This window comes from Phyllostomus discolor, chromosome 5 (genome assembly GCF_004126475.2).
Source record: "Phyllostomus discolor isolate MPI-MPIP mPhyDis1 chromosome 5, mPhyDis1.pri.v3, whole genome shotgun sequence".
Taxonomy (NCBI): Eukaryota; Metazoa; Chordata; class Mammalia; order Chiroptera; family Phyllostomidae; genus Phyllostomus; species Phyllostomus discolor.
Window position 1 is genome coordinate 166,673,113 of NC_040907.2, and position 26,934 is coordinate 166,700,046.

At 45.3% G+C, this 26,934-nt stretch overlaps 1 protein-coding gene across 1 annotated transcript in view; it reads right to left on the reverse strand.

Moving 5' to 3' along the window:
* Positions 1 to 26,934, reverse strand: part of CACUL1 (CDK2 associated cullin domain 1) — a 53,489-nt gene that overhangs the window by 18,692 nt on the left and 7,863 nt on the right. Inside the window, exons 2-5 of the mRNA XM_028513641.2 lie at positions 18,359 to 18,485; positions 17,418 to 17,520; positions 4,638 to 4,733; positions 2,293 to 2,395 (exon numbers count right to left, since the gene is read on the reverse strand). Coding sequence (XP_028369442.1) covers positions 2,293 to 2,395; positions 4,638 to 4,733; positions 17,418 to 17,520; positions 18,359 to 18,485 — 429 coding nt within the window. The remainder of the gene's footprint in view (positions 1 to 2,292; positions 2,396 to 4,637; positions 4,734 to 17,417; positions 17,521 to 18,358; positions 18,486 to 26,934) is intronic.

Below are 26,934 nucleotides of genomic sequence, written 5' to 3' on the forward strand. Positions count from 1 at the left end.
GAATCGGGGCTCTGGACCCGCCTGCCCAGCAGCACACAGCAGAAGGGATACTGTGCCGAGCTCCGGGCCCAGGACTCTGAAACCGGCTGTTTCCACTTCCTCCCTCTTGGAACGCTCCCTCTCAAAGCCAACAGAGAGGAAAAGCCGAAGCCAGTGTAACCTGCTGGTCATGTAAGTGGGCCACCTTTCAAGCCCCCGCCCCCTGATGGAGTCACTGCAGCCAATGCCGAGTAGGGCAGACATAAACCGCCCCACCGCGCCCTGCCCGATGCAGATTTGTGAGCAAAATAAAACGGAGCTGCTGCTTGACGCCACTACATTTTGGGGTGATTTGTTACATAGCAATAATAAATAAAATACTAGCATTCCCAAATGTATCTGAAGCCATGTTAAGGGAATTGCTGATCAGATTTTAGAAAATTATAGAAATTGAATGTAGTTATGTGTTTTGGTAGAGAAAGGGGTGAGTATACGAAAATGTGTAATGAGAGACAAGAAACCAATCCTTAACAGCTGTTTTTCTGCTTTAAAATAATTTTACCCTCTCTGTGCCTTGGTTTTCCCACCTGTCAGACGGGGGTTATGACCGTACCTACCTTAGAGTTACGAGAAATAAATACGTTAGTGTTTGGCAAGCATCTACAACAGGCCCTACACCGCACAGCGGTGTGTTTGCGTTAAAGCTCTTTCTGACGGCCAAGCACGTAGCATTACAGAGTCTCTTGCTGTTACGGAGTCCAAACCAGGAGGCCAGTGGTCACTTTCTGTGTCCCTCACTCCAAGCACAATGCCTGGTAATTGCTTAATAAATACCTGACAAGCTCCATTTTATCCAATTTACAAAGCTTCAGGGCCTTTTCAGTTTATTTGGAAAAGAAAAGGCATATCCACCTTTAAGTGTAATTTTTATTGAAAATCGGATTATATAATAAACAGAAGGAAGACGTAATCTGTTTATGTTTTCTCTGACCACATCTGGACTGTCATATTTCTCTTTGATTACTCTCTTTGCACATATAAAATTGATTTCCAAATTACTGACAAATATAAAAACATGTTTACGTAGTAAATACACTTTTCTACCAGATGATAGCACTTATCTGAAGAATTTTAGCAGGAATGTTTCCAAAGTGCTGTGTTTTATTTCACAGTGAGCACAAAGACAATGTCAACATCAGACGCAATACTTAAGCGGCTCTAACTAACAGCTGGGGTAGCTCATGAGATAATGTTGAGAGATATCTGTAAATGTGTGGCCAGCCTTTAAAAAAAAAAAAAGAAAGTAAGGCCACACTCCCAAGATTCTAGATCTCTATGATGATTCTGGAAATTCTTGGGAACATAATAAAACATACATTATCTTCATCTACAATACTACTGACAAATGCTGCCTTTCTAAAACAACCTAGCCTAACGTTTAACATTCCTTCTCTTCGTTTACACTAAAAAATGAAAGAGTTTGTGGTCAAGTTTACAACAACTCCCTTGTAAATTCTGGTAAAAGTCCACTGTGGCAGGAGTTATAACTATTAGAAAAACAAAGTAATACCGTAGATCCAAAACGGGCTAAATTCTAAAACACAATTTGATGACACACATTGTACATAGTGTAAGCTTTTAAAGAATGCAGACCCCTTAGGTTGTCGGGGACCCCCAAACTCCATTCAGAGAGGTGGATTCTTTTAGGAAAGGCACAAGATGCCACCTACTGTTAGGGGGCAGGGGACCTGGGAACAGGAGGGAAGGAAAAACTAACGGAATGTGACAATTTGATCTGCTTGCTCAATAACCTACATGACCACGTTAAACATTTTACAAGTCCTAACTCACTGAGGAGGAAACAGGACCAGAGGCTAAGTAACTGCCTACAAAATAGTTAATACATGACAGAGTCAGAGAAGGGTTTTTGCACTACAGATAAGAATCAGAGAAGATTCTGTGCCACCACTTCAAAGATAAGCATGCTCTCCTTCTAGAGTTGCCACTACCAAAGTTAGGGGTGAGCCCCTTACTAGTATTTCCCCCATTGTCAGGAGGGGTAAAAAAGGCAGCAAGTTTCAGGCCAGATATGAGGGCACCACCCAGTGACGTGGCTCAGCAGCTCCCAGCGCACTGGGGGACCTTCAGGTCTTATTTTCAACTCCTCATGTCTCTCCCTAGTGAACTGGGCTGCGACACTCGCCGTGTGATTCAGAAGGTGTGGACGCTGCGGAGTAGGCGCCACCGCTCTCTGCTCGAGAGCACGTGTGTCGCTGCTGGTGCTCTCTCGCCCCTGCCAGCTCGGTTACTTACGCATTAGGCTGTAAATGTGCTTTTCTGCAACATGTTCCGTAAACAGCTTTATAAGGTCATCTTTTAAGTCTCTGTTAAGCTTGGTTTCGATGTAAAACTTATTCTGAAAAAGAAAATAAATTACTCCCAGTGCATTAATTAAGAGAAATGATTAATAAACTGAAACACTAAAAAAAATTTTAGAAAACAACTCATAAAGACATGAATTAAAACATAAAAAAAATACCAAACAACAAAAAATCCATGTCCTATCTATGTCTTTCTGGCAAAGCACCCGAAGATACAATCCACACCTCCAAAACAACACAGAAAGATACCTGACATGTCCCAGACAGGGATGTACAGGACACATGGAACCACGCTATGTGACAGGCATTTACTGTGCCGTTTGAAAACACTTTATTATCTAAAAAGCAACACTGGGCATCACTAATGAAAGGCCCCCATCTATCAATGATCTAGGCTGAAGGCAGGTAGCAAACACGCACCGGCTGACTCCCAACTGACATCCCACTGCGATGCTTGGTCCGAGTTGTGCGGCTCATGGCACTCCTTAGCGACGGCCATCTCTGAACCATCTCTGGCTCAAAGGCAGACACGTGACCCAAGGTGGCCCAGCAAGACCGAGAGAAACCTAGTCCTGAGTGTAAAGTATCTTACGGTCACCTTACCACCCTGAGGAGAGCAAGATGAAACAGGTGCTGTGTACAGCCAAGAGAAAAAAAGAACCCGCGTCCTCGGTGACGCTGTTCAACCACAGACTCAGCCAACCCTGCAGACTGCCTTGTGTCTGGATTTTATTACAGGAGCTCATTCTTTCCCTTATTTACTTAAATCACCTTGAATCAGCTTTTCTGTGTCTAGTAGCCAGAAGCATCCTGATTAGAATAGCTGGCAAGTCAAAAAAGATTGAATTTGCACTGGCTGGTGTGGCTCAGTGGACTGAGTGCCAGCCTGAGAACCAAAGGGTCACCGATTTGATTCCCAGTGAGGGCACATGCCTGGGTTGCAGGCCAGGTCCCCAGTAGGGGGCGCTCGAGAGGCAACCACACATTGGTGCTTCTCTCCCTCTCCATCTCCCTCCCTTCTCCTCTCTAAAAATAAGTAAATTAAAAAATCTTAAAAAATTGAATTTGTTCATGTTTTAATATTACCTCAATGTATAGGAATGGAAAATGCAAGGAGGAATGATAACAAGTTGCTCATTTTTAATTCCTAACACGAGTCTTTTTCCTCTTTGAAAAATTATAAATATAACAGGTGCATGGTTAAAAATTAAAACCATGTAGAAGGGTATACAGTAAAATGAAATGCCCTCAGCAGACCCTCTGTCCCACCCCCAAAGGTCTCACTCTACACTGGGGAAATTTTCATAGGTTCTTTCTAAAGTGTACCTTGCATATATATGAGTACACTTTATTCCCTAATAAAGAGGAAAATACAAAAATAAAATCTAAAAAAGAAAATACTTGCTAATGGAGCAATATTTCACACTGCTCTCTATGTTGCTTTTTCACCTGATGTCTCCTGGGGAGGACTTTTCTCTGAAATAACAGATGTGTCATTATTTTTACTGCGCTTTTTTCAACTGTAAGTATCTTCCATAAGTTACTTAAATAATAGTCCCCTGCTGATCACAGAAATTTCTCCCAGTGTTTTTTTCTCTAGTAGTTGTTTTGTTTTTTTCAGTCAGGTATATCTATGGAGAATAAATAAATCATTTTGAAGACTGGTATACAACATCCAGCCATCTCCGTGCCATCGATTATAGGGTCAGCCTACACACCCCATTCCCCAATCAATACACGAAGAGGAGTTGGGGTACCAACTTCACTGTGCTGGGACAACAAGCCCCGTCTAACAGGACCACCAATGACTCTAGGCACTTAGGTACTTAAGGCGGGAGGGGCTAATCAACAAAGTCAACAGACTACAAATTCCACTCAAGGCACAATTCTCCAAATGAACTCGATCAGCAGAATGGAAGCAAATTTTATTGTTCTTTTTTATGAAATGACTTTCTTGGCATTTATCATACTTCATGTGTTTAGATACACATCTTAATTCTCTATTCTGAGGACAAAAAAAATCTTTCTTATACACCTTTATTTTCCATATGGCGGCAATAAAATAAATGCTAATTGGGTGATTGCTGATATTAATGCCCGTCTATACAGCAACGTTATTTATGTAATTTTAAAGCAGAAAAGGGTAAACAATTCCATGTCAACACTATCAAATATTCCCCAAATAGGTTAACTTCCATTTCTACCGTAATACATAGTATTAACAGGCAACAGAACATGCTCTCCGTGCTCCGATCAATAAACCGCGCTCCAACTTACCATATATATGAAAAGAGGCACAATGCTCTGCAATGCTCCCATATATTGTCCAAGAGCTATATTAAATCTTTCGATATAGAGATCTGGAGGGCTGGCCTGTGAGCAAGAACACACACGTGATCATTCTGGGAAACCCGGGTTACGCCACAATCTGAAGTGCAGGCGCTCCACTTACAAGCTTTAGAACTCGCCCAGTGAACCCTCCCTCCTCACTCAGCTTCCGTTACTCCGTACGGACAGGTGTGGTGCCACCAGGTGCCTGCACACTGAGTGTTCTTTCCACCTTCATGTGAAACCACCAGGGCTCAGAACACGCAGGCACCCGACTTCAGTTTCACAGCCAGTAAGTCCTGGCCAATCCGAATCCTTCCGTCTATTCACGTTCCTTTCTCTGGCCCTAAAACCTTTAGAAAAAGTTCAAATTTCCAATGCAGGGAGCACTGTGCACCTCTCCGCATTCCAATCCTGCTCTTTCTCAGGTGCAGCCCAGCTCGGCCAACGTAGGGAACGGCCAGCAGTTCCCAACCAGCATCGGGGCACTGCTTCAGGCTTCCCCGACCGTATTCTCTACCTGAAGGTCTTTACCACACCTCCGACCAGACTCACCTGGCTAACTTCTGCTCATTCTTCACGATCTGCCACCTCCTCATACACATCTGGGCTACAGGACCCTTCACCATCACACTTGCTCACTTCTCCCACTGGGCGGGCTCTGTCCCTAAGCTTAGGTCCCCTCAGGGCAGGCCCCAGGCCTCCCCTCCCCATCTCCAGTGCTGACGCGGAGCTGGGCACACAGCAGCTATACATAAAGGCATGCCTTCCGAGGACAGAGCCTTTCTTAAACGTAAACTTGGTAAAACAAATCTAACCCAGCTTTGTGTAAATCTAAATTATTTTACTATTTAACAAAGCTGTGTGACATCATGTAATTCATTTAGGCCTCTGAATTCCAATTTTCACACATATAAAACAGGAAAAATACCAACGTGCTATTTCTAAGATGTGCTTCGAATCAAAGAAAATGGTAAGTGCTTTGAAAAATGTCAAATATGACACGTGCATATGCAACTAGTAAGTAAACTTTCTGAACTAACTACCCATTTGCCTAATACTTCATAAAAACCCATTAATGTTATTAAAAGCATTCCTTATCAACTAAAGAAACTGGGAGAAATGGTTCCACATTACGACCAAACTTTATATCTAATGAACAGAAACATGTGACAGCTTTCTCTACAGTGCTTCAAAGACTCTAGAGATGATATTTCAGTATTCAAAGAAATAAATTTTAGAAGTATTACATGAAAAAAAATCTGAAGAGGTTTTGCATTAAAATAATTTTCCCTTTTCATAAAAGGACACTATCTCAAAGTTAAAAGTAGGAACAATGATTAAAAGGCATACTTAGTAGCAGACAGAATAAATAAAATTGAATTCCTTAGTTATTCTTTTCAAGAATTCACAAAGCTTCAAAGGTTATGGGTAATAAAAAGTACTTTTTCTACTAAATCAAATGTCGGGACATTCAGTTTTTTATTTCCACATTTCATGCAGCACTAATTCAAAACCTTTTAAATGACAAGGCTATAAATTATAACAATCTTCTGAAACAAATCCAATCTCTTTACTAGGAACCTAGAAAAAACTATTTTTAAAACTAACCAAATTGTTCATCCTTAAAACTTTAATTCAATATGCTCTGGGCCCCACTAGGGAAATTGCTACCTACTTGGTTTACATCATTTTGACATGAATATATCTGGCTTGGACATTAAGGGAAATTGTTTACCCCTAAAACAAACAAGCTTCCTTTTCTTCTAACAAGAAAAAGTAAGCTGCCAGAAAATTAACTTTACTTCCAACTTTTCATAATAGACCTTGATTCCCTGAAATGTATAATATGGCTGGGAGGGGAATGTTCTTTTTTAAAAAATGACTAATGTATTCATCTGGTTTAAAATTCAAATTAGTTCAAAATGCTTTAGAGTTTACCTTTCATTCCTTCCTCACTGAACCAATACTTAAGTCACTTATAACCTTCCAAAAAAATGTTATGTATATACAAAAAAATAACTATCCCATTTATACCCCTTCTTTTTCACATAAACGACTGTATGATTGTCACTATACAATCACACACTGATCTGCAATTGATCTAAAAGTGTATCTTGGAAACTGTTTTATTCTGGCAGTTCTCAGACATTTTGATCTCAGGAATCCTTTACACTCTCAAAATAATCAAAGACTGCAAAAAGGTTTTTTTGGGTTTTAATATTTTATTTATTTATTTTTAGAGAGAGGAAGGAAAGGAGAGAAAGAGGGAGAGAAACATCAATGTGTGGTTGCCTCTCATGCTGCCCCCCACTGGAGACCTGACCTGCAACCCAGGCATGTGCCCTGACTGAGAATCAAACGAGAGACCCTTTGGTTCACAGCCCGAGCTCAGTCCACTGAGCCACACCAGCCAGGGCAAGAAGGCATACTTTAATAGCCTTTTCAGATAATTGTGAACATTCTTTGAAACTTAACAAGTGGTAGTTTCTCACAGATTAGTTGCAATATAAAATCAGAAACCATCAATAAACTGTTTGTTCTCTAGCAATTAAAACCTATTGGTCTATCTTCCACTGTGAATGGATCTTTCATATACGCATTTTAAAACATCACAAACAGGTCATTTGGAAACACAAACTTACTGAATTATGCAGATCTTCCAAATGTTGACACATTTCACTATACCACAACAAACAAATTTCATTCGCTAGTATCACCTATCTAATCAGAAGGGTCTTTTTGGTTAGGCACTGAGCATCGATAAATGTCATGGAGGTCGATTTAGGCTTTCCATAATTCTAACTCTCACTTCAAACCTCAAATGTTTTCACTGGCAACAAATACTGTCAGCTGTTTCCCTGTCAGCTGTTCTGGTTTCTGCTGCGAGCGTGTGGAAGTGAAGATCCCAGCAGTCTCACTCACTGTCGCTATTGTACCATCACAGCAAATACCAACAGAGTAAAAAGGGCAAATGCCATTCTAGTAGTACTAGAAAAACAGTTCTGATCTTGTAGCCCCCCTGAAGGAATTTCAGGGACCCTCAGAGATCCTCAAACCATAACTGAAGAATTCTACTCTTGCCCTGACTGTGGGGCTCCCTGGGTTGGGCGTTGGCCGGTGAAGCGCAAGGTCCCTGTTTCGATCCCAACCAGGGCACAGACCAACACAGAGGGTTCGGTCGGGACATGCAGGAGAGCAACCGATCCATGTTTCCTCTGCCACCAATGCCTCTCCCTCTCTTTCTCCCCCACCCTTTCCCTCTCTCCAAAAAGAAATCAACAAAACAAAGTAAGATAAAATAGAAATACTGGGTCAGCCAAAAAGTCCATTTAGTTTTCCCCATAAAATAAAAGACACGTTGTTCATTTTCACCGATAAGTTTATTGATCTGGATTATTTGGAATATGCTGGCTACGTCGTAGAGGCCAGGGTGCTGCTAAAGATCTCCCAATGCGTAAGACAGCCCCACGGCAAAGAACTGTTTGCCAGAATGTCAACAGTGCCAATAAACTTCGCAAACCACCTCTGACACGTTTGACCAGTCACAGCAGCTTCTCCATACACTGCACAAATCTTTTTTTGCATTTTGATTGCATTTTTACCTTTCTTGAAATAATAAAGCATAATATGCAGAAAATGTGTATCTTCTTCCATCTTCAATGTTAAAATGGCTTCACAAAAATTCACCAATTTTGATAAGTTTTTTAAACAAATATGCGCTGATATGACAGCTGTCACAATACAACCTAACAAAATAATTTCAAATGACAACTAAGCTCTAATAAAGCCACTGCACAGAAAAACCTAAATGAACTTTTTGGGCAACCCAATATGTGTTTGTAAGTACTGTACAGTGTTTGAACGTACTATTCCATCAGGGTGCATTTTGATTACTTCTTGTTAATCTTTTGTTACCACAAACAATGCTGCCATCAGTAACTTCCCACAGATGTCATTTTGTAGACAGTTTTAAGGTAAAATTTTAAAGTTAAAGTGGTAGACCTAAACAACAACCTTAGAACAAAGCTTGTTATCCTCAACTTCAAAAACCAGACAAGGAAGCTTGGTCGGTTACTCTAGTTCCATGCGTACTGACTTCAGAACAGCATGATCTGTTTAGATCGTTTTACTGCCCACCGGACAAACACACCATGAGCCAGGCCAGCTCTGTCCCACAGAACTTTCCGCGGTGATGGAATTGGCCAATATGGCAGCCACCAGCCACATATGCTACTGAGCACTCGAAATGTATTTCGTGGAGCCAGGACCTTAGTTTTTATTTCATTTTAACTTTAATAATTACACATGGCTAGAGGCTACCAAACTGGACACCGCAGGTGTAAAATACAAACAAGTTCCACAATTTCACGTTTACATCCCTCTTCCTCTACCTACGCCTGCCCCCTCCCACCAAAATGAAACATTAAAATTTAAGAACATGTGTTTTATGTCTACAAAAACGTTCTGGTCTTCTTTAAATAAAATAGTGATTTTTTCATGGGAAAATGAAATAGGAAAGAAAAAAGTCGAAAGAACTAATAAACATTACAAGGGCACTCACATCTATCTTTAGAGAAAGAAGCATGTTCACTAAAAATTTTTAAAAATTAAAAATGCGATTGCAGAAAAATAAGCACTACCAACATTGGTAGGTGACTACCACTAGCATTTTCTTCTGTTCTTGTGTCTGTGTATTTAATAAATACAGAATTCCATTATTTTGTATCTGTTTTCATCGCTCCACTACATATCATCAACGTCTCCCAGGTCAAATGTATTCCGTGACGTAATAACTGTCTGGACACACCACTGTCCATTTCATCGGTCCCTCTTCACTAGCTACGGAAGCTGGGCTTTGCTCTTTGCACTACCCGGCTCTGCCTGGACCCGCTAATCCACATCAGCGCCTCAGTGGTGCGGCATGTCCAGGGCTTCAGCAACGACGCAATCTGACATGTAAACGTGAGACCACGCCACTCCGTGCTTAAGAGGGAGACCAGCGTCGGGCTCCAGGGTTCCTCCCCGGCCCAGAGAATCTGAGCTCTCCAAATCACCTGAAGAACGTGTAAGCGATACCGACTCCTTGGCCACACTCCCAAGTCCTGACTCAGAAACTCTCCAGAAGGGTATGTTTTTAATGAGAACTTCAGGGGATTCTTCAAACCGCTGCCCCGGCAGCTGCTAAGCATTTAGAAACGTCTACCGTGGACCCCTTGGAAGGCAGGCAGGTGCCCTCTGGGAAGAGGTCTAGCTAATTCAAGAAAAGGCTGGGCAGCAATCACCGTGCGATACGAGGCACGTGCGGCATGACGACAGTGATGTTCAGCTGCCAACTCTACTGAGATCAGTAAAAACACGACACACTAACACTTGAACATTCATTTTAAGAGTATAGGTGAATTTTTCCTTTAAATTTAGTAATTTCTTGACTGTTACTAAATTCAGTAATTATGAAGTTATTAAAACGGAACAGGGAAGTTCCCCCTCCACTAAGAATGCAGAAATTCATGGAAGAACATCAATCCCACACCTACGATTTTAAAAACAAAACAAAACAAAAGGCTGATTAACCCACATAATCTATTTTTTGAGCCTATCAGAGACCTGAGGTCTCGGTGTCTTACATACACAATGTCCAACCAGATGAAGTGAATTCCAAAGAGGGACAAGCTCCCCCAAGGAAAGAAAGGACACACGAACGGCTTCTCCTTTGGGGAGGACATCCACAAAAGCTGGTAAGAAAACCACGCTGTAATGAACCCTTAAAGGCCGAGCGTGCACAAACAGCACAGAATCCCCGAGCGCCTCGCACAAGGGCGGCCGTGCCCGTCCTGTTGCCAGCTCTTCTCCACGGCTTCCCCCGGGTCTCTGAGAGAAGAGTGGCGGCAGTGAAAGGGACGGACGTGCAAACGCCTGAGGACGAGGCAGAAGTCCCTGCAGAGCCTCTGCGCCCTCCAGGAGGGGGAGGGTGGCTGCCAATGCAAGCATGAACAAACGCTGCCTGAACCCTGGACCCTACTCAGTACAAAGCAAAACTCATTTGCTGAAGGGAAGAGGTACGAGACCCACCTGTACCCTGGTGACCCTTGTGTGAAATGATGCAAAAACTCCACCGCTGGCGTGAACCCTCCAGCCCACCTGTCCCCAGCAAAGGTCGGCTACCACCGGAGGGGGTAGAAACTCCGCTCACGCCCAGGTTCCTGCGCTGCCGCAAAGCAAGAGAACACCGCTGCAGAGGGAAGTGCGGGAAGCCCGCTCACTCCCCAGCTGTTCAAGTTGGACACAAGGCTGCCACAGGGTGCAGGGGACCAGCGGGCAGGGGCGGGGAGAGCAGGAAACCCTCCTGGGCTCTGGACGAGGGACGACAAACACAGCCTGCAGGCCAAACCGGGCCCCCACAGGTTTCCTGAATATGCATTTATGGCAACAGTCAAGCCCATCACTTACAAATTGTCTCTGGCTGCTTCCATCTGCAACAGCTGAGCTGAAGAAGCTGCAACCGAGACCATGAGACCCCATGAGGATACTGACTCTCTGACTCCTGGTGGAAACAGTGTACCAAGCCCTGCTCTAGACCTTGAACTGAGGAGGAAAAGGCAATCTGCAACCAGCGAGGGGAAGTGGGGCATGGGAACCCTGACAAAGCCCCTCCGAGGCCTCAGACTCGCAGACCATTCCTACGGCTAAGGCAGGAGCAGGAGAACCGAACCAAACAAAAACCACAGGATCTGCCCCTCACCTCCCACACCTGGCACCAACCACCTAAAGAGCAGCCAGCCGGCCAGCCTGGCAGCCCAGCCACTCACTGCTGAGGAGGGTGAGAGTGCAAAGAACCCCCCCCACCCCATCCCCCAGGAAGCAGAGCCTGCTGAGAGCCAGGGAGAGAGCAGGAGGAGCGGCAAACACCCTCCCAATTCAGCCCCAGAACCGGGCAGCCACGGCCCACCACTGGGGCTGCAGTAACAACAAAGCCTGCAGTCACCACAGTCACCACAAAACTCAAACCCAGCTCAACGATGTACAGAGGAGCACGACTCGGCCCTTCACACCAGCAGCCTGACAGAAGAGAGGCACGCCCATTTCTAAGCATAAGTATTGTTTATGTCCGTCTCCACTGCTGTGTTTATATACAGCGCTCAGCATTTAACCAAAAATTAAGAATTACTAAAAAACAAAAGTCAAGAAAACATAACCCATCGTCATGAGTTAAAGAGGCGGCCCAGGCTGGTGTGGCTCAGTGGACTGAGCACCGGTCTGCGAACCAGACGGTCGCCGGTTCGCTTCCCAGGCAGGGCTCATGCCCGGGTTGCAGCCGGTCCCCAGCAGGGGCCGCAGGAGAGGACTGATCTATGTTTCTGTCCCTCTTTCTCTCCCTCCCTCCCCCCCTCTCAAAAAGCAAATAAAATAGATGCCTCAAAAAGAGAGCTGACAGGCCCAGGTGCAAAGATGCCCACGAACAGCGACCGTCACACTGACTTGAAAAGAACTGCGGTTAGTACACGGAGTGACCTGGTAGGGAAGGCGGACAACACGCATACGAAGGTGGGGCATTTCAGCAGACAAATGGAAGGGTTTTTTTTAAGTCAAATGGAAATGCTAAAAATTCTCAAATTTCAATTTAAATCTTTTCATATTTATTCCTATATTACCAGGTATGATTCTGGCATTTTGGACACCACACAAATGGACCTGGACGCTCTCTCAAGGATTCTTGGTATTATTTTCTGAATCAAACCAGAAATTCCTTCTTTAAAAGTCTGCCTCTACACCACTAACTTCAGCAAAAACAAACAGTGTGTAATACGCTTTTAGTCTAGCTCATTCCATGACCTCCCAGAGCCATGGCCAGACTGCCAACAGACTGATGGGTCACGGCTCCGGCAGCAGCTCTAGTCCCACCCGAGGCTGACAGGGAGGCCACAGAACAAGGGGGCGCCCCCCAGCACACCCGGCGCCGCACTCTCGTCCCTGCCGCGAAGGCAGTGTTCCCACAGCAGACCATCCGAAACCGGCACATCACACGGAAGGTGGATGAGCCACGGGAGCTGCAATAAACTATGATAAACCCTATATTAGATGCTCCTATTATAAATCCTAACAATGAGTTTCTCATCAAAAGTAGGGATAAAGAAGTGAAAGAGAACCCAGAAGACATTTCTCTTGGAGCATTAACTCCCAAAGTTAACTGCTACTGTGATTACCACTACTCCAGTACGGACATGTCTGCCTCACTTATTTCTAAAATAAGACTTTCCTCACTGTCTTAAACAGTAACCTGCATGGAAAGTCTAGCCTCACGTCCTGGCTGGCGTAGCTCAGTGGATTGAGCGCAGGCTGTGAACCAGGCATCGCAGGTTCGATTCCCAGTCAGGGCACATGCCTGGGTTGCAGGCCATGGCCCCCAGCAACCGCACATTGATGTTTCTCTCTCTCTTTCTCTCTCCCTTCCCTCTCTAAATATAAATAAAATCTTTAAAAAAGGAAAGTCTAGCCTCTGTGATCCTGGATTCCTTTAGCTTATCCACCTAATAATGAGATAAATCTAGGTTCTGGTCCTGGGTCTTAAACCCACTAGCCGGTGACACAGAGCAGTCACAAAGGGCCCAAGGATTAGTACTTCACACAGAAAACATCCAGAGGTCGGGACTAGGATGACTTCGCACTTTCTTCCCATACACCTCATCTCACAAACGCTTGGCAAAAACTACCACTTAACCCTATTTGCTTATTTTTTAAAGTAAACTTTTTCCTTACCTTTTCCAATTTAAGGACATAGCTGTCTCAAAACAAAGCTTATTTAAAAAGAGTACAACTTCTAACTGTACTGTGTTCACTGTGGCAATAAACTACTGCAAATAACTGTTATTTACTTAAGTGATTTGACTCTCCTGCTCACCACCGACTCCATTTTCTGAGGTCAGGATGCGGTCTGACCTGAACAAGTAAGATGGTTCTAGGAAATCTCAGCTGTAAAACTAAACGTGCTAAGCCCTGGCTGGTGTAGCTCAGTGGATTGAGCACGGGCTGCGAACCAAAGTATCACAGGTTTGATTCCCAGTCAGGGCACATGCCTGGGTTGCAGGTCACGGCCCCCAGCAACCGCACATTGATGTTTCTCTCTCTTTCTCCCTCCCTTCCCTCTCTAAAAATAAATAAATAAAATCTTAAAAAAAAAAACAACTAAATGTGCTTTTTATCAACGAGCGGGTGCTTTCATCAGCTCTCTCGGGGCCCCGGCATCGTGTGACGCCCCGTGGGGAGAAAGCACTGTCCCACCTTCTGCAGACGACAGTGACCGTGCAGGGCGCCTCACTGGCAGCCTCTCTGAGCCAAGGACAACGCTGCCACAGCAGCTGCTCTAAGTCCCAGCGTGGATTAACACACGGATCTCCAAATCACTCATGAAGAAAGCATTTCAGAAGAACACACACATGAAGACTTACTTACCAGTTGGCAACAATATTTATTTTACTTGAAATATATGTAAAAAGGATGACAGTCAACTTTCTTATTATCTAGAATCTCCCTCACTCTAGCAAGGAGTAAATACCGTATTTGAGGGAATGAAAGCTTTCTTTTTTTAATGCTGTGTGGTTCAACAGGTATAGATGTAAGAGCCTTTAAAAAAAAACAGAAACTTCCAAATGACCAGGTAACTAGACAAGCTGAGTTATGCTGCCACCCGCCGGACAAAACACAAATAGCACAGCAGCCCCTGCTCTGACTTGAAACCTCAAGAGAACCTGGCTCAGCCTGCTGGCAAATCGGCAGCGTCTCTGAAGAATGAGTCAAAGTTAAGTAATGTTAACCGATTACGGTTTATTTTCTATTAATTCCCATTATTAACTGGTTTTAGAGTCAAATTATATGTAACTCAAGATGTCTTCAGCTTAAATGATATCAAAGTACTTTAATAAACACTGCGACATCTCCCCCCCCCCCCCCCACCTCTGCAGTCCCCTCCTCTGGACCCGGAACCCAGGGCGGTATCACTGGTGCTATCCCTAACACTGAGTGTTGCTGTCCCGGCCCGGGAAGCAAACCTGGTTGAACACCGCTTACTGGGGGTGATACACAGTGTCAAGTTCCAAACCAATGTCAAAGAAAGTTTACTAATGGTTTCCTATTTGGTAAAAGTAAAAATACACTCTGAACTTTATAAAATGAATTAACACACACAATAAACTTATCAACACTACTTAGGGAGAAAATGTCTCGCAACTGCTCCAGTGAATTCCACATTCAGATGGACACAAAAATAACCAAAATGTGGAAGTGTCCTTTGAGACAGTTTTAAGAGTAAAGGATGTTAGTTATGTTCATCAAATTCAATTATCCAAAATGGTAGTGGGGCAAAACAAGAAGGTCTAAATCCTGTCACTCAAATACTTACTGTGCTAAACTACGGACTATGGCAGCAATACAAATAAAGCGACACAGCAGCAAAGAAGAGAGAGTGATTAACTGAGCCTGTGGGGAATAACGGCGTTAAAGGCTGGGCAAGCCCACCAGACAGGCAGAACGCCCCTCTACAGAAAGCGAAGAGAGGACAGAAGCAGCGGCAAGAGAAACCGAGAGAGAGAACACGAGAAGATGAAAAGGCAACGCATGTAAGGGTCTTGATTGTTACACGTTCAGCCTCCATGTGTCTTTTTACTGGAGCATTTGATCCATTTGCATTTAAAGCAATTGTTGATAGCTATGTATTTATTACCATTTTATTATACACATTTTTATCTTTTTTCTTTTTGTTAATAAGAGCCTTTAACATGTCTTGTCATACTGTTTTGGTGGTGATGAACTCCTTTAGTTTTTTCTTGTCTGGGAGGCTCTTTATCTGTCCTTCGACTCTAAATGATAGCTTTGCTGGGTAGAGCAACCTTGCTTGCAGTCCTTGCTTCTCCTCACTTTGAATGTTTCTTGTCAATCCCCCCTGGCCTGCAAAGTTTCTGTGGAAAAATCATCTGACAGTCTTATGGGAGCTCCCTTGCGTATAACTGCTTTTTCTCTTGCTGCTTTTAAGATTCTCTTTGTCTTTACTCTTGGCATTTTATTTATGGTGCGTCTTGGTGTGGTCCTCTTAGGGGTCACCTTGGCTAGGACTCCCTGTGCCTCCCAGCCTTGTCCAGAGACAGGAAAGGAGACCATACACACTCCACAGCAAGGATGTCAAGGCCCTTCACACTCTGAACTGAGCGAGACAATGTAACAGTGTTTTGCTTTTTAAATGTATACAAGAGACTCACTTCAGGTCAAAAGGTACATACAGACTGAAAGTAAAGAAATGGGAAAAGATATAAAAATGGGAACAAACAAAAAGCTAAGATAGCAATACTTACAGGCTAAAACATAAAATAAACAGAGACTCACAGATACAGAGGACACTCTGACAGCTGCCAGGTGGGAGGGTAGTTGCAGGTATGGGTGAAAAAAGCGAGGGGACTAGAAGCACAAATTGGTAGTTACAAGACAGTCGTGGGAATGCGAAGTACAGCACAGGAAATACAGCCAATGATATCGTAGTAAGTAAGTAACATAATATCATAACAACTAAGTACGGTGTCAGAGGGGTACTAGATATATCGGGGTGATCACTCTGTTAAGTTATATAATGTCTATACTGGGGTGTGTACCTGAAACTAACGTAATGTTGTATGTCAACTGTCATTGAAAACACAAAATTATTTAAAGTAAAAAAAGGATCAGTAAGTAAATCATTCGGAGCCGTGACACACAGGTCTCGGGTCTCATCTGCGACTCACGCACATCTGCGCCTCGGCCCCACACAGTCAAATGAGTGAGACTTGGTATCAGTGGCAAAGAGATGAAGAAAACGTTTTACACTAACAACAGAAATATATATTTGGCTATGATAAACAATACTCTGGAATGTTTTTTTTTTTAATCTACTCAGTGCAACAACAGTTCAGAGTAAGTGAAACCAGGAAACCTGGGCACTGGGGTTAGTGAGGAATGACGTGCAGCCCCCAGCACTCCCCAGCACTCGCCGGAACGGGCTGTTTCAGAGCGGCCGGAGTACCTCCCGGCGGACGGCGGGGTGGGCCCTGCCAGGCTCCTGCCGGGGGACTCTCCTGTTCATCGTGCTGCTCCCGCACCAGATCTCAGACGGGATCTGGCCCCGGCATAAAAACAGCGCCTGACCTTCAGGCACTGGAAACGTGACCGGGGCAGAGAAGGGGCGCTGTGAGGATCAAGAGGCCACGTGCCCCCTGAACAGAGTATTTTCCCCACGGTTCCCGGGGCTGCGAAGCCGGGATGACGTTCACCTGCAGAGGGCTCGCCGACACAATGCCGACTTGGCTGTTTGCAGCGGCGACTTTCAGGGCCTGCCAGGTAAACTGATCCTCAACGATAATCTTTTAAAAGTCCCAGGAAAAGAATTAACATATATGCACTTATATTACAAGCACCACCAAATACTAAGTTAACAGAAAAAAATGAGATTTTAAATAAAAGAAATATTCACCCGCTAATAAATGAACCAAAGTCTGAAATATAGCTAACATAAAATTTTCCACAATTTATGTCAAAATTTTGAAATAATCTATCAACAAAGATTAGCTGATCTGGTCACTATCCATCTAGAAAATATTTATAAATTTACATCATACTCAAATTAACAAGCTTCCAAAGATATACTACACAGGCTAATTTCAACCAGTCAGAAAATTCCAAGGAAGCAAAAGGGATGGATCAGTTCTTTACCTGCAGCTCCTTTGAGACTCTCTCTAAGTGATTAGTAATCTTTTTAATCAGATCACTGTACATCTGTTCCGAGTGCTGCTGGCATACACACTTATACACACAACTGTTGGGGGGAGAACACAGAAAAACCAAGTTAATGATGAAGCTCTTAGTTCGGCCGAGAGCTAAAGCATACTCTGGATACACAGCCACTGGTCAAATAATGACCCACTTGGGCCTAAAAACAGTGACTGATTGCAACTTCGAACACAGATTTCCCCTGCCCCCACCAGTGTTCCCACGAGAGAAGTATCACGAGCAGCAAGAAAAATAATCTTTGTGAGTACTCTAATACACACTTTAGCTCAGTACTGAACAATCTGAGAGTCTATGGTCCCTCCTTAACAACCAGACTCTCTCTCATTTTAATGAGCGTCAAAATAAGGAAGAGGGAGTGGTAACGGGGAAGTTTCTCAAGTTTCTAACTCCCCCTGAACCTCCACAGTGTAACCTCTCCATGCCTCTCCTGTGGACCGACCCAGTCGGCACTTCCTCCTCCCGAGGCTGGGCCAACCCCACGCCCCACCCCAGGCCCTCGCCAGGGCGCTGCTCCCACTTGCCAGGAGCCGGGCGACCAAACCACCAGAGGCAGAGCTGTGTGTCAGTGAACACGAGAGATCGAGCGAGGGCCTCCCCGGAGACTAACCGCACCCACTTTTGCCGACTGCCATCGCTTCTGCATTGAATGGCAGAGGGGGAGGCTGAAGCGGGAAGTGGGATCAACTCTACCTCGATGGGGGCACCAATCTGAAGCAGAACGTGTGAATCGAACTTCCAGCCCACAAGTGTGTGACACACAGGCAGCTTCTGTGTTACACGGCGTATGCACACACGCTGCCGTTATTCAAATCGCCGTGCACCCCGACACCCCCTCCACCCCGGCAAACGAAACCCGCACCCACCTGTAAATCTGCTCGTAGGAGATGGGGATATAGTCTCCAGGACTCTGGGTCAAAAGCTGATCTATGGCACCATCCAATTTTGGCCAGTATGTGCTCTTATAGTCTTCGATAGTTATAACATTCATCACTAAAAGTCAAAAGCAAGATAAGAATTACCACTGTAGCATGTAAACAAAAGCCATAGCAATTCCGTGCCCTCCGTCAAAGTCCTTTTTGACTTCACATTGACAGCCCATCACCTACATACAACTCAATTACTAACCCACTTCCAACTTAATAAAAAAAAAAAAAAAGCAGCAATCTGGTCAGGGGGTTTAAGCAACCATTAACTTGATTTTAAAAGGAATTCCTATGAGCCCGTCCAGCTTTGAAAATAAAAACTAAACAAGCAAATGTCACTGGTTTTCCCTTCCTGGTTTCTGTGAGCTTCTGCCGGGGGAGCTTCTCGAACCCGCACTGGCCCTCACACGCGCGTTGCCAACGATGTACAGAGGCGGCCTACCTGAACCGCAGTCAGGTTCTGGGGCGCCTGGGAAGACCCACCTGCGCACAGGACTCTGCAAATGCAAGTCCAAGGACTACAGCAGCCAAAGAGGTTGCTAGAGACCTGCAGCGACCTGTCGCGCCGCCAGTAACCCCCAGGCATTGCCATAGCTCTGACTGCCGGCTCTATCCTCATCTTACACTTTGCAAAAGTCCAAAAGGAGGGAGACAAAAAAAACCCGTTGATGACTACAGCCGTGCAGGGGAAGGCTTACCTCATTCCCACTGGCTGGCTCATTCCTGGCCTCCAGGTCTAATGAAGCATTCCTAACAGCTGCTCCTAACAACGCTCGAATCCAGGGGTGGCAACTATTTCACAACAATGAAATGAAGCTAATGTTAAAAAGAACTACCCAAAGCACCTAAGGCACCGCATGTCCTAGGAACCTGCACTTCCTCACGAGATCAGTGTTTACAACAACTAGATCCAGTGTTTCTTCACCAGACACCGGGGAGCAGCCGGCTGACCTCCCTGGAAGTGCATGGCTAATTATTGGCAGAGGACCAGGTAAAACAAAGTCTTTACCTAGAGTCTTTCTATCACATTGGTGATTTCCAAACCTTCATCATCCGGGTTCAAGATGTTTCTGTACCACCTGTATTATTTTTGTTGAATATTTTCTTTCAAACAATCCAGTTTTTTTTCTTAAATAAATTTACTTTGAAGGACACGAGAAATGAACTACTGATTCACACAACGTGGAATAATCTTTAATGCGTTTTGCTAAGTGAAAGACTCAGACCAAAAAGGCTGCATGCTGTGAGATTCTCACTTACATGACGCTAACAAAGGCCAAACTACACAGAGGAAGACAGGGCGGTGGTTGCCGGGGGCTGGGAGGTGGGGAGGTCTGTCTACAAAGCGGTGACATGGAGAAACGTTTAGGACAATGAACTGATTTAGGACAATGAACTGATTTGCATGGACACACCACCCCATTTGTCAAAACCAAGACTTACACACCATAAATTTACTGTATGAAAATTTTAAAAAATCAACCAGGATGCAGCGGTGAAAGTGAAATACAAACTGTGATGAATCTAATCTACAAATGAGTCACACAACCTGGACCGAAGGGAAGGGGGAAGAACAGCTGGATGCACGTAAGGCTAAAAACAAAACGAACTGTGCCTGGGTGAGCTCACATGCGCGCGCACACACACACACACACACACACACACACACGGCAGACAGAGGCCACACTGCAGGGCCTTGCGGAACACTGTGACGACTCTGGCTTTACACTGCGTAAAGGGGAGGCTTTGAGGGGAGCAGGGACCTGATCTGACTCCGGCTTCCTGCGGACCATTCCAGGAGCTGGGTCAGGAGTAAATGAAGTTAGGAGGCTGTGAGGTGATGGGTGCTGGGGCCAGACGGTGGCGGTGAAAGCCGAGAGGAGCCAATGAGATTTGCTGATGGCTTGAATGTGGGGTGTGGGAGAAGGGTCAAGGATGACTCCAATGGTTTTGGCCTGAGCACCACAGGATGGGGCTGCTGTTTCAGACGATGAGGATATGGGGGACACCTAGCACGTCTGAGAGTGTAGCAGACAAGGGGGGACCCCCGAAAAACTGGAACTGTCTTCAGGAGGGTGGGCCCCTTGCGGCACAGGCTTCCTCCATTAAGGGAGTGTTCTAGGAACCCATCTGCACCAGTGTAACCAGCTGGCATTGCTGTGAGAGGCTGCATTCAGCTTCAGTAAACTTTTTTTTAAAGACCCTTTCAACGCACGTGCCCACGTCATGAGCGGCGATTCCGAAGCGCACCTGGCCACGCCGCCCTGCGTGCTCGGCAGTGTTTGACCGCAAACCGCACGACCCCCGTGCCCCACCTTCCCTACGCACCAGTTCCGGCCGGTGACTGTTTTTTTTTTTTGTTTCCCCTGGATGAAAAACATCCTCAAAGGGCAACATTCTGCCAATGTGGAAGAGGTGAAACAAAAAATGGCAGAAACACTGAAAGGCATCAAAATTGACAAGTTCAAAAACTATCTGGAGCAGTGGAAAAAACACTTCAATAGGTGTGTTGCATCAAATGGAGATTACTTTGAAGGTGGCTGAAGTTTAAACATGTAAGAGTAAGACACCATTTTTTATAATAAACTCGGGGTTTTTTGGTTCCCCCTCAGAAACTGTGGGCACAAAGGCCATGTCACCACCTCCCATTACCTGCCTCAGGGTTCTCTCGGGCTGCCAGTGCCGCTCCGCCCGAAGAGCGACACTCCGAGACCCGCCTGTACGTGCTGACTAGTGAGAAACTCGGTGCGAACACCCCGGCATCTCCTTTGCTCTCGGCGAGATACATGGACTCCCAGAGTTCCTGGCGGGAACCGGGCGTCACCTGCTCACCGTGGTGACTTCTTGACCGGCTCCCTGCCTTTCCTGACTTTCTCACGTCTCCACTCCCCAACAGGTGCTTCCCAGATTCGCCCCTTGCGCTTAAAGCGACTTGCACTTGAAAGAAAAAAAAGAATCTACAGAAAATGGAAAAGCAGTGTCATCTGCCATCAAAGAAAAGGAACACAGACATAAACGCACAAAGCTACCAAAGCGTAGCCGTGCGCCCCTGCGGTCCAGGCTCTGAGCCCGAGGCCGGCATCCCCCCCCCACCCCCCCCTCCCCTGCCCCGAGGGAGACCGGCAGGGGCCGCAGGCACTACCCTGGGCTCCACAACACCAGCTCTCTGCTTGCGGAGGGCTCAAAGAAAATTAAAAAATAAAAAACCTTAACAACAAAATCACTCCTCCCACTGTGTGATTCTAGGCTATGGAAGCCCCTAATCAGCGACCCCCCCAAACCACACCCTAATCCCTGCTCTACACCAGAAGTGGAGCCGTAAGTAAGTGACGTGCTCAGCAGGAAAACTTCAAGTCCCCGAATGGCAAGAATTAAATACCAATCCCATGGGCGCCTCGACTGCTTCGTTCAACAAACGACACCTCCGGAGTAAGGGGGGACACTTCCACTTCTCAAGCACAGGCATCCCCCGCAGCAGACCCCCAAACCGAAGACAAGAAGGGGGGAAAAGAGCCTCAAGTGCAGAACCTGCAGCCCTGAGTACAGCCCGGCGCCCACAACAGCAACAGTGACCACCAGCGCCTCCAGGGGTCTTCCCAAGCCACTGTTCTGACACTCTCGTTTTCACGGCAAAGTCCTTCTCCTCCAAAGCCCTTCTCCCCACCAGAAAAGCTACCTTCGTTTGGAGCTGACTCCTTAAGAACCCTAGCATGGCATTATGAAACAAGTGACTGAGCCAAATTTAGCAGGCTACATTATGTCTTCAACGTAGTGGCTCTTTAGATTAAATATAATTAACCACAACTACATAACGTGACAGAATGGAGGAGGAGGAGGGAAAAAAGCTCTGGCCTTCCCACTTAACGCTGGCTGGCCAATGGGACGTGAGAGAAGGACCGGACGTCCTGCGGCCACAGCGCTCGCCTGCCCACAGCACCCCAGTGTGGCTGGGGGGCCGGAACACGCCCGCCTGGTGGAACGTTCTGCTTCCTCACGCACGAGGGGATGGCTGGACTCTCTCCAGGAGCAGACAGAGAGAAGCCGAAGACCAAAAACAAAGCCGACAGGAGGGCACTTTTCTAAAAGCCTGCCTCTGGGAATAAAGGAAAGGACTGGTCAGATGGAAGAGGAGGATCAGAAGCAAAGCAAGGTATGAGAGTGTAAGAAGCAAATGGGATTTTTTCATCTTTACTTAGAAAACAAAAAATAAACTCCCAGTTATTTATTTTTCTCAAAAGTAAAATAACTTGATACTAGCAAAGGACATAGTTATTACTTACTTGTTCCTAAAAGAACTGCCCATATTGTTTTTAAAGAAAAACTCAAATATTTATTCAACTACTTTAACTATTCTTTTCCTTATTAGGAGACCAAAAAAATAAAAAATAAAAAACACCCTGCACCACCTACTCAGGTATATTTTGTTTTCCCCTAGAAGAGAACAGCTAGTGTTACTCCTGATGAAGCCTACCTGCTCCTCAAGTAGGCTAAAACCTTTTCAGAAGGCCCATGCTTTAGGTGTCTCTCTCACTGCTCGGAAACCCACACACCTCTCAGTCTGACAAAGTGCAACAGAATGGCAGAACTTCCTTCACCACACGATCAGCGACAGTGCGACTCACACGCATTCTTCAGAAGAGCTGCCGCACAACGCTCACAATCACCACGTCACGCCCGAGCCTGCACGTAGCTTCTAAGACTAAGATGCTATGACGGCACGTGTATGAAAAGGTCAACAGCTATCAAAATGCCCATTAGGGCTCCAACTCCGACTACTCCAAAACTTCACAACATTCACATAGACAGCATCTGCCCAACTGAGATTACACAGGAGTAGGCCACGCTAACTGCAGGTCTGCCATAGTTTTAAAATTCTGTAATTTCCTGCAAAGTATAAAAAGACGTTCCACTGCTCGAAGACCAGGGAAGTCCAGAGCAGCAGCCTAAGGCAGTGCGCCCAGGTGGACACACGGCTAGGGGCGCTGACCGGGGCGCCCTGCGGGCCTCTGAGACGATCGGGACTCGAGGACAGGACACAGGAACGTGGGCTGGAGGCCAGGGCGGGGGGTGGGAGGAGAAGACTGGCTGGAAGACTAAACAGCAAGAAGAGAAGCGTTATTCTGCCCAAAGACTGAAACACAAAAGCTTAGGACTCTAAGACAGCTTCACGGTAGGGGCAGGGGCAGGTGCAGGTGCAGGGGTGTGTGTGGGGGGGGGGGGGTGTGAGTGTGTGAGTGTGTGTGTGCAAAGGACAGGGCTCATGTGTCTTAAGTAAAAGTCAACAGTCAGTATCAGAAATGCTCCAATATCTAACCCTGCTCTTCTCTTTAATTCTAGAACGCCATCAGCCAGGAGAAACGTACTTTCTTCCGTGCCCCACCTACCCACTCCTACCATTCTCCCTTGAACTGGCAGATCGTCCCCCAGTGACACTGAGCAGTCCCAGAGAAAAGGCATTCCCTTACGGATGTGCGGCACCTCCTCTGCAAAACAGCAGCTCCCCCTCCGATGGGCCCGAAGAGGAACCCCCCCCCCTTTCCACCTGGAAAGGCCCCTGCGAGCACAGAACGACCAAACAGCCCTTTTCAGTTTTTAAATATGAAAAGAGAGCTAAAGACCACCAAGACTGAGAGATCAAAACACACCAAAACTGGTAACATAAAAACAAAGATGATTAAGAGGATAAAAGAAGACGTTTTTAAAACCCCGTCATCACTATCCTTGGAGAGGTATGAGAAAAATTAAAAACCATGCCCTGTTGAAAGCAATCCAAATGCTCTTAGGATTAAAACTAACTAACTGGTCCTTTGTAAAAGTCCAACAGAAGAATACATTAAAAAAAAAAAAAAAAAAAAAACACCTCTCCCAGAACAGGGTAAAAACCAGTTAACAGGCTTAGAGAATCAAAACAGAAAATTCAACGTTTGACTAACAGTAATTCCAGAGAAAAGGGAAAATAGAGAAAATGTAGTAAAAAGAGAAAAATATCGACATATATAAAAAAATCCCAGAAATGTTCAAGGGAAAAAAGTCACATACAAAAGAACAGAAATCAAAATGGCATCTGAATTCTCCATTCTAATACTGTGCACCTAAAGTCAGTAAAGCAACACTCTAAAAAGTCCGGGGAGAAAAAAGTTTTCAGTTACGATTTTTATACCCCAACTGTCAATCAAGTATGAAGGCAGCATTTTTATCTATGCAAACTATTATCCACACACATTTTCTCAGGAGGCTCCTAGAAGACACGTCCTAAACACAACACACACACACACACACACACACACGGAACACACCCATAAAAAGGAAGACATCGAGTAACTGTCTGGGAAGTCCCTGAGTGGCAGCTGTGCACAGACCCTAAGGAATACACAGAAACAGGAAGAGTAACAGCTTCGTGAGCAGACAGAAGCAAGCGCTGGTTAACCAAGCGGTGTAAAAACACTGGTGGCAGGGACACGGGGAAGCTACTGCAAACTTTTTTAAGTTTAACAAAAATTATGCAAGGATAAACAAAACAAAGTTCTTCCTATGTGAAAGAAAATGTAATCTGAGTCTAGTCCTGGCCCTTGAGTAAATATTTGCATAGCCATAATGTAAATATGGTTTACTGATTGAAGCAGAAACTGAGGTACTAAGAGAATTAAAGAGATGAGGTGTACAGAGAAAGAAAACTAAATTCTCACCATAGTGGGAAGTCAATAGGCAACATAAAAGGGAAAAATGAAGCAATAACAATATTCACAGATTGAAATATGTGGATAAATTTCAAAAGAAGCAGCTAAATGCATTGTAAGCACTGACCCTGGGTAACCCAGGAATGGGAAAGGGGAGGGAACCACTGATTTTAATTGTATGTCTTTTCACAGTTTGAGTTTCTAAATTACAAATCTGTATTTTAATAAGAGCAAAGTTTTATTTTAAGGCCAAAGAGTTTGCTGAATCTTAACTCCTCAGGAATGAAAACATAAATCTAATGAAATTCAATTTTCATCACAGTTTTTCTGATATTCCAAGACACAAGAATGAGAAAGCTCCGAATGACCGATTTACCTGCGAGACCCCCTCCCTCCCCGAACAGCCTGCAGACACCTTTTAACCAGAGACACGCACACCCACCCGTTCTCCTCCCACACCCAGGGCAAAGGCAGCTCCCAGTCACCCAAACCAGCAGTCCTGGGGCCTTCATCCTCCCTCCTTGACCCCCAAACTTTTTACAATCCAGTCCCCAAACATCCCCAAAATCTGAAACAACCTCTCTTCCAAAGCTCTATTTTGCTTCAAGCCTCCATCTCTCATCCAGACTGTAATTACAACCCACAGCCAGTCTTCAGGCCTCCGTTCTCTCTCCTTTCTCCTCCAACTCACTCCACAGTACCCCAGGCTCCACCACGCTGCTCCCCGGACACCCTGCAGTGGCTCCCACCCAAGAAAACCCCGCCCCTAACAAGGCAAGAGCACATGCCACTCTCTAGCTGCTTCCATCTACAAGGGGTCAACTGTGCCACTCCCCGTGCCTCACACCGATGTCCCAGCATCAACTTCGACTCCGAGTCCTAAGCACAGCCTGCCCCTGCAAGAAGTCTCGAGTCACCTTCAATCCTCCCGACAAACGTCTGCTCGCTGGTGAAAGGTGCTCTGTTTCCTCCGCACCACCCTGTACGTACATAGCTTGACCACTTAACCCTAATTATCCGTCCATCACCTCGCACCCTACTAAACTGTGTTTCACTCATCACCGGAGGCTAAGGTTATTACCCTGACACGCAGAGTAAGTGCTTGCTGAATAAAACGCCATCCAGAGGTCTAGTCGGCACGCCTGCAACCGCAAATTACAGACCTCTGCAGCTCCCTCCACACCGGTTCTCAACCGATTGTCCGCAGAAGGAAGAAGAAAAATGAAAGGCCAGCTTGCCTGCCAAGACATATAACAGTAATTTTTGCCCTGGCTGGGTGGCTCATTTGATTGGAGCGTCATCCTACACACCAAAAGGCTGCAGGTTCGATTCCTGGTCAGGGCACATACCTAGGCTGTGGGTTCAATCCCTAGTTAGGGTGCATATGGGAGGCAACCAATAGATCTTTCTCTTTCTCTCGCTCTCTCCCCCTTCCGCTTGCTCTAAAATCAATAAACATATCCTTGGGTGAGGATTTAAAAAAAAAATGATAGGAAGCGGGTCTTGGTCATCCAATCATGTTGGAGTTCAAGGTAATAATAACAGTGCTACCATGAGATAACATAACACTAATAGTATACAGCATGCAGCAGCAAAGTATAATTTAAATTATCACTTGTGAGTACCTGAAATCAAGTTCTTTTTGAAGAAAAAAATCTGGTAGACTGCTCCAGCAGTTGTGATGGGAATGAGAAATACAAGGACTACGGAGTGGGCTGTCTGGTTCGGACAACAGATGACAGCTCTAAGGAAACTGTTAGCTTCGTGACCAAAAAGCACCCACGACGACCATAAAATAACCTCTTCATTCTTACAGGCACAGGGTTGAAAAGGCCAACA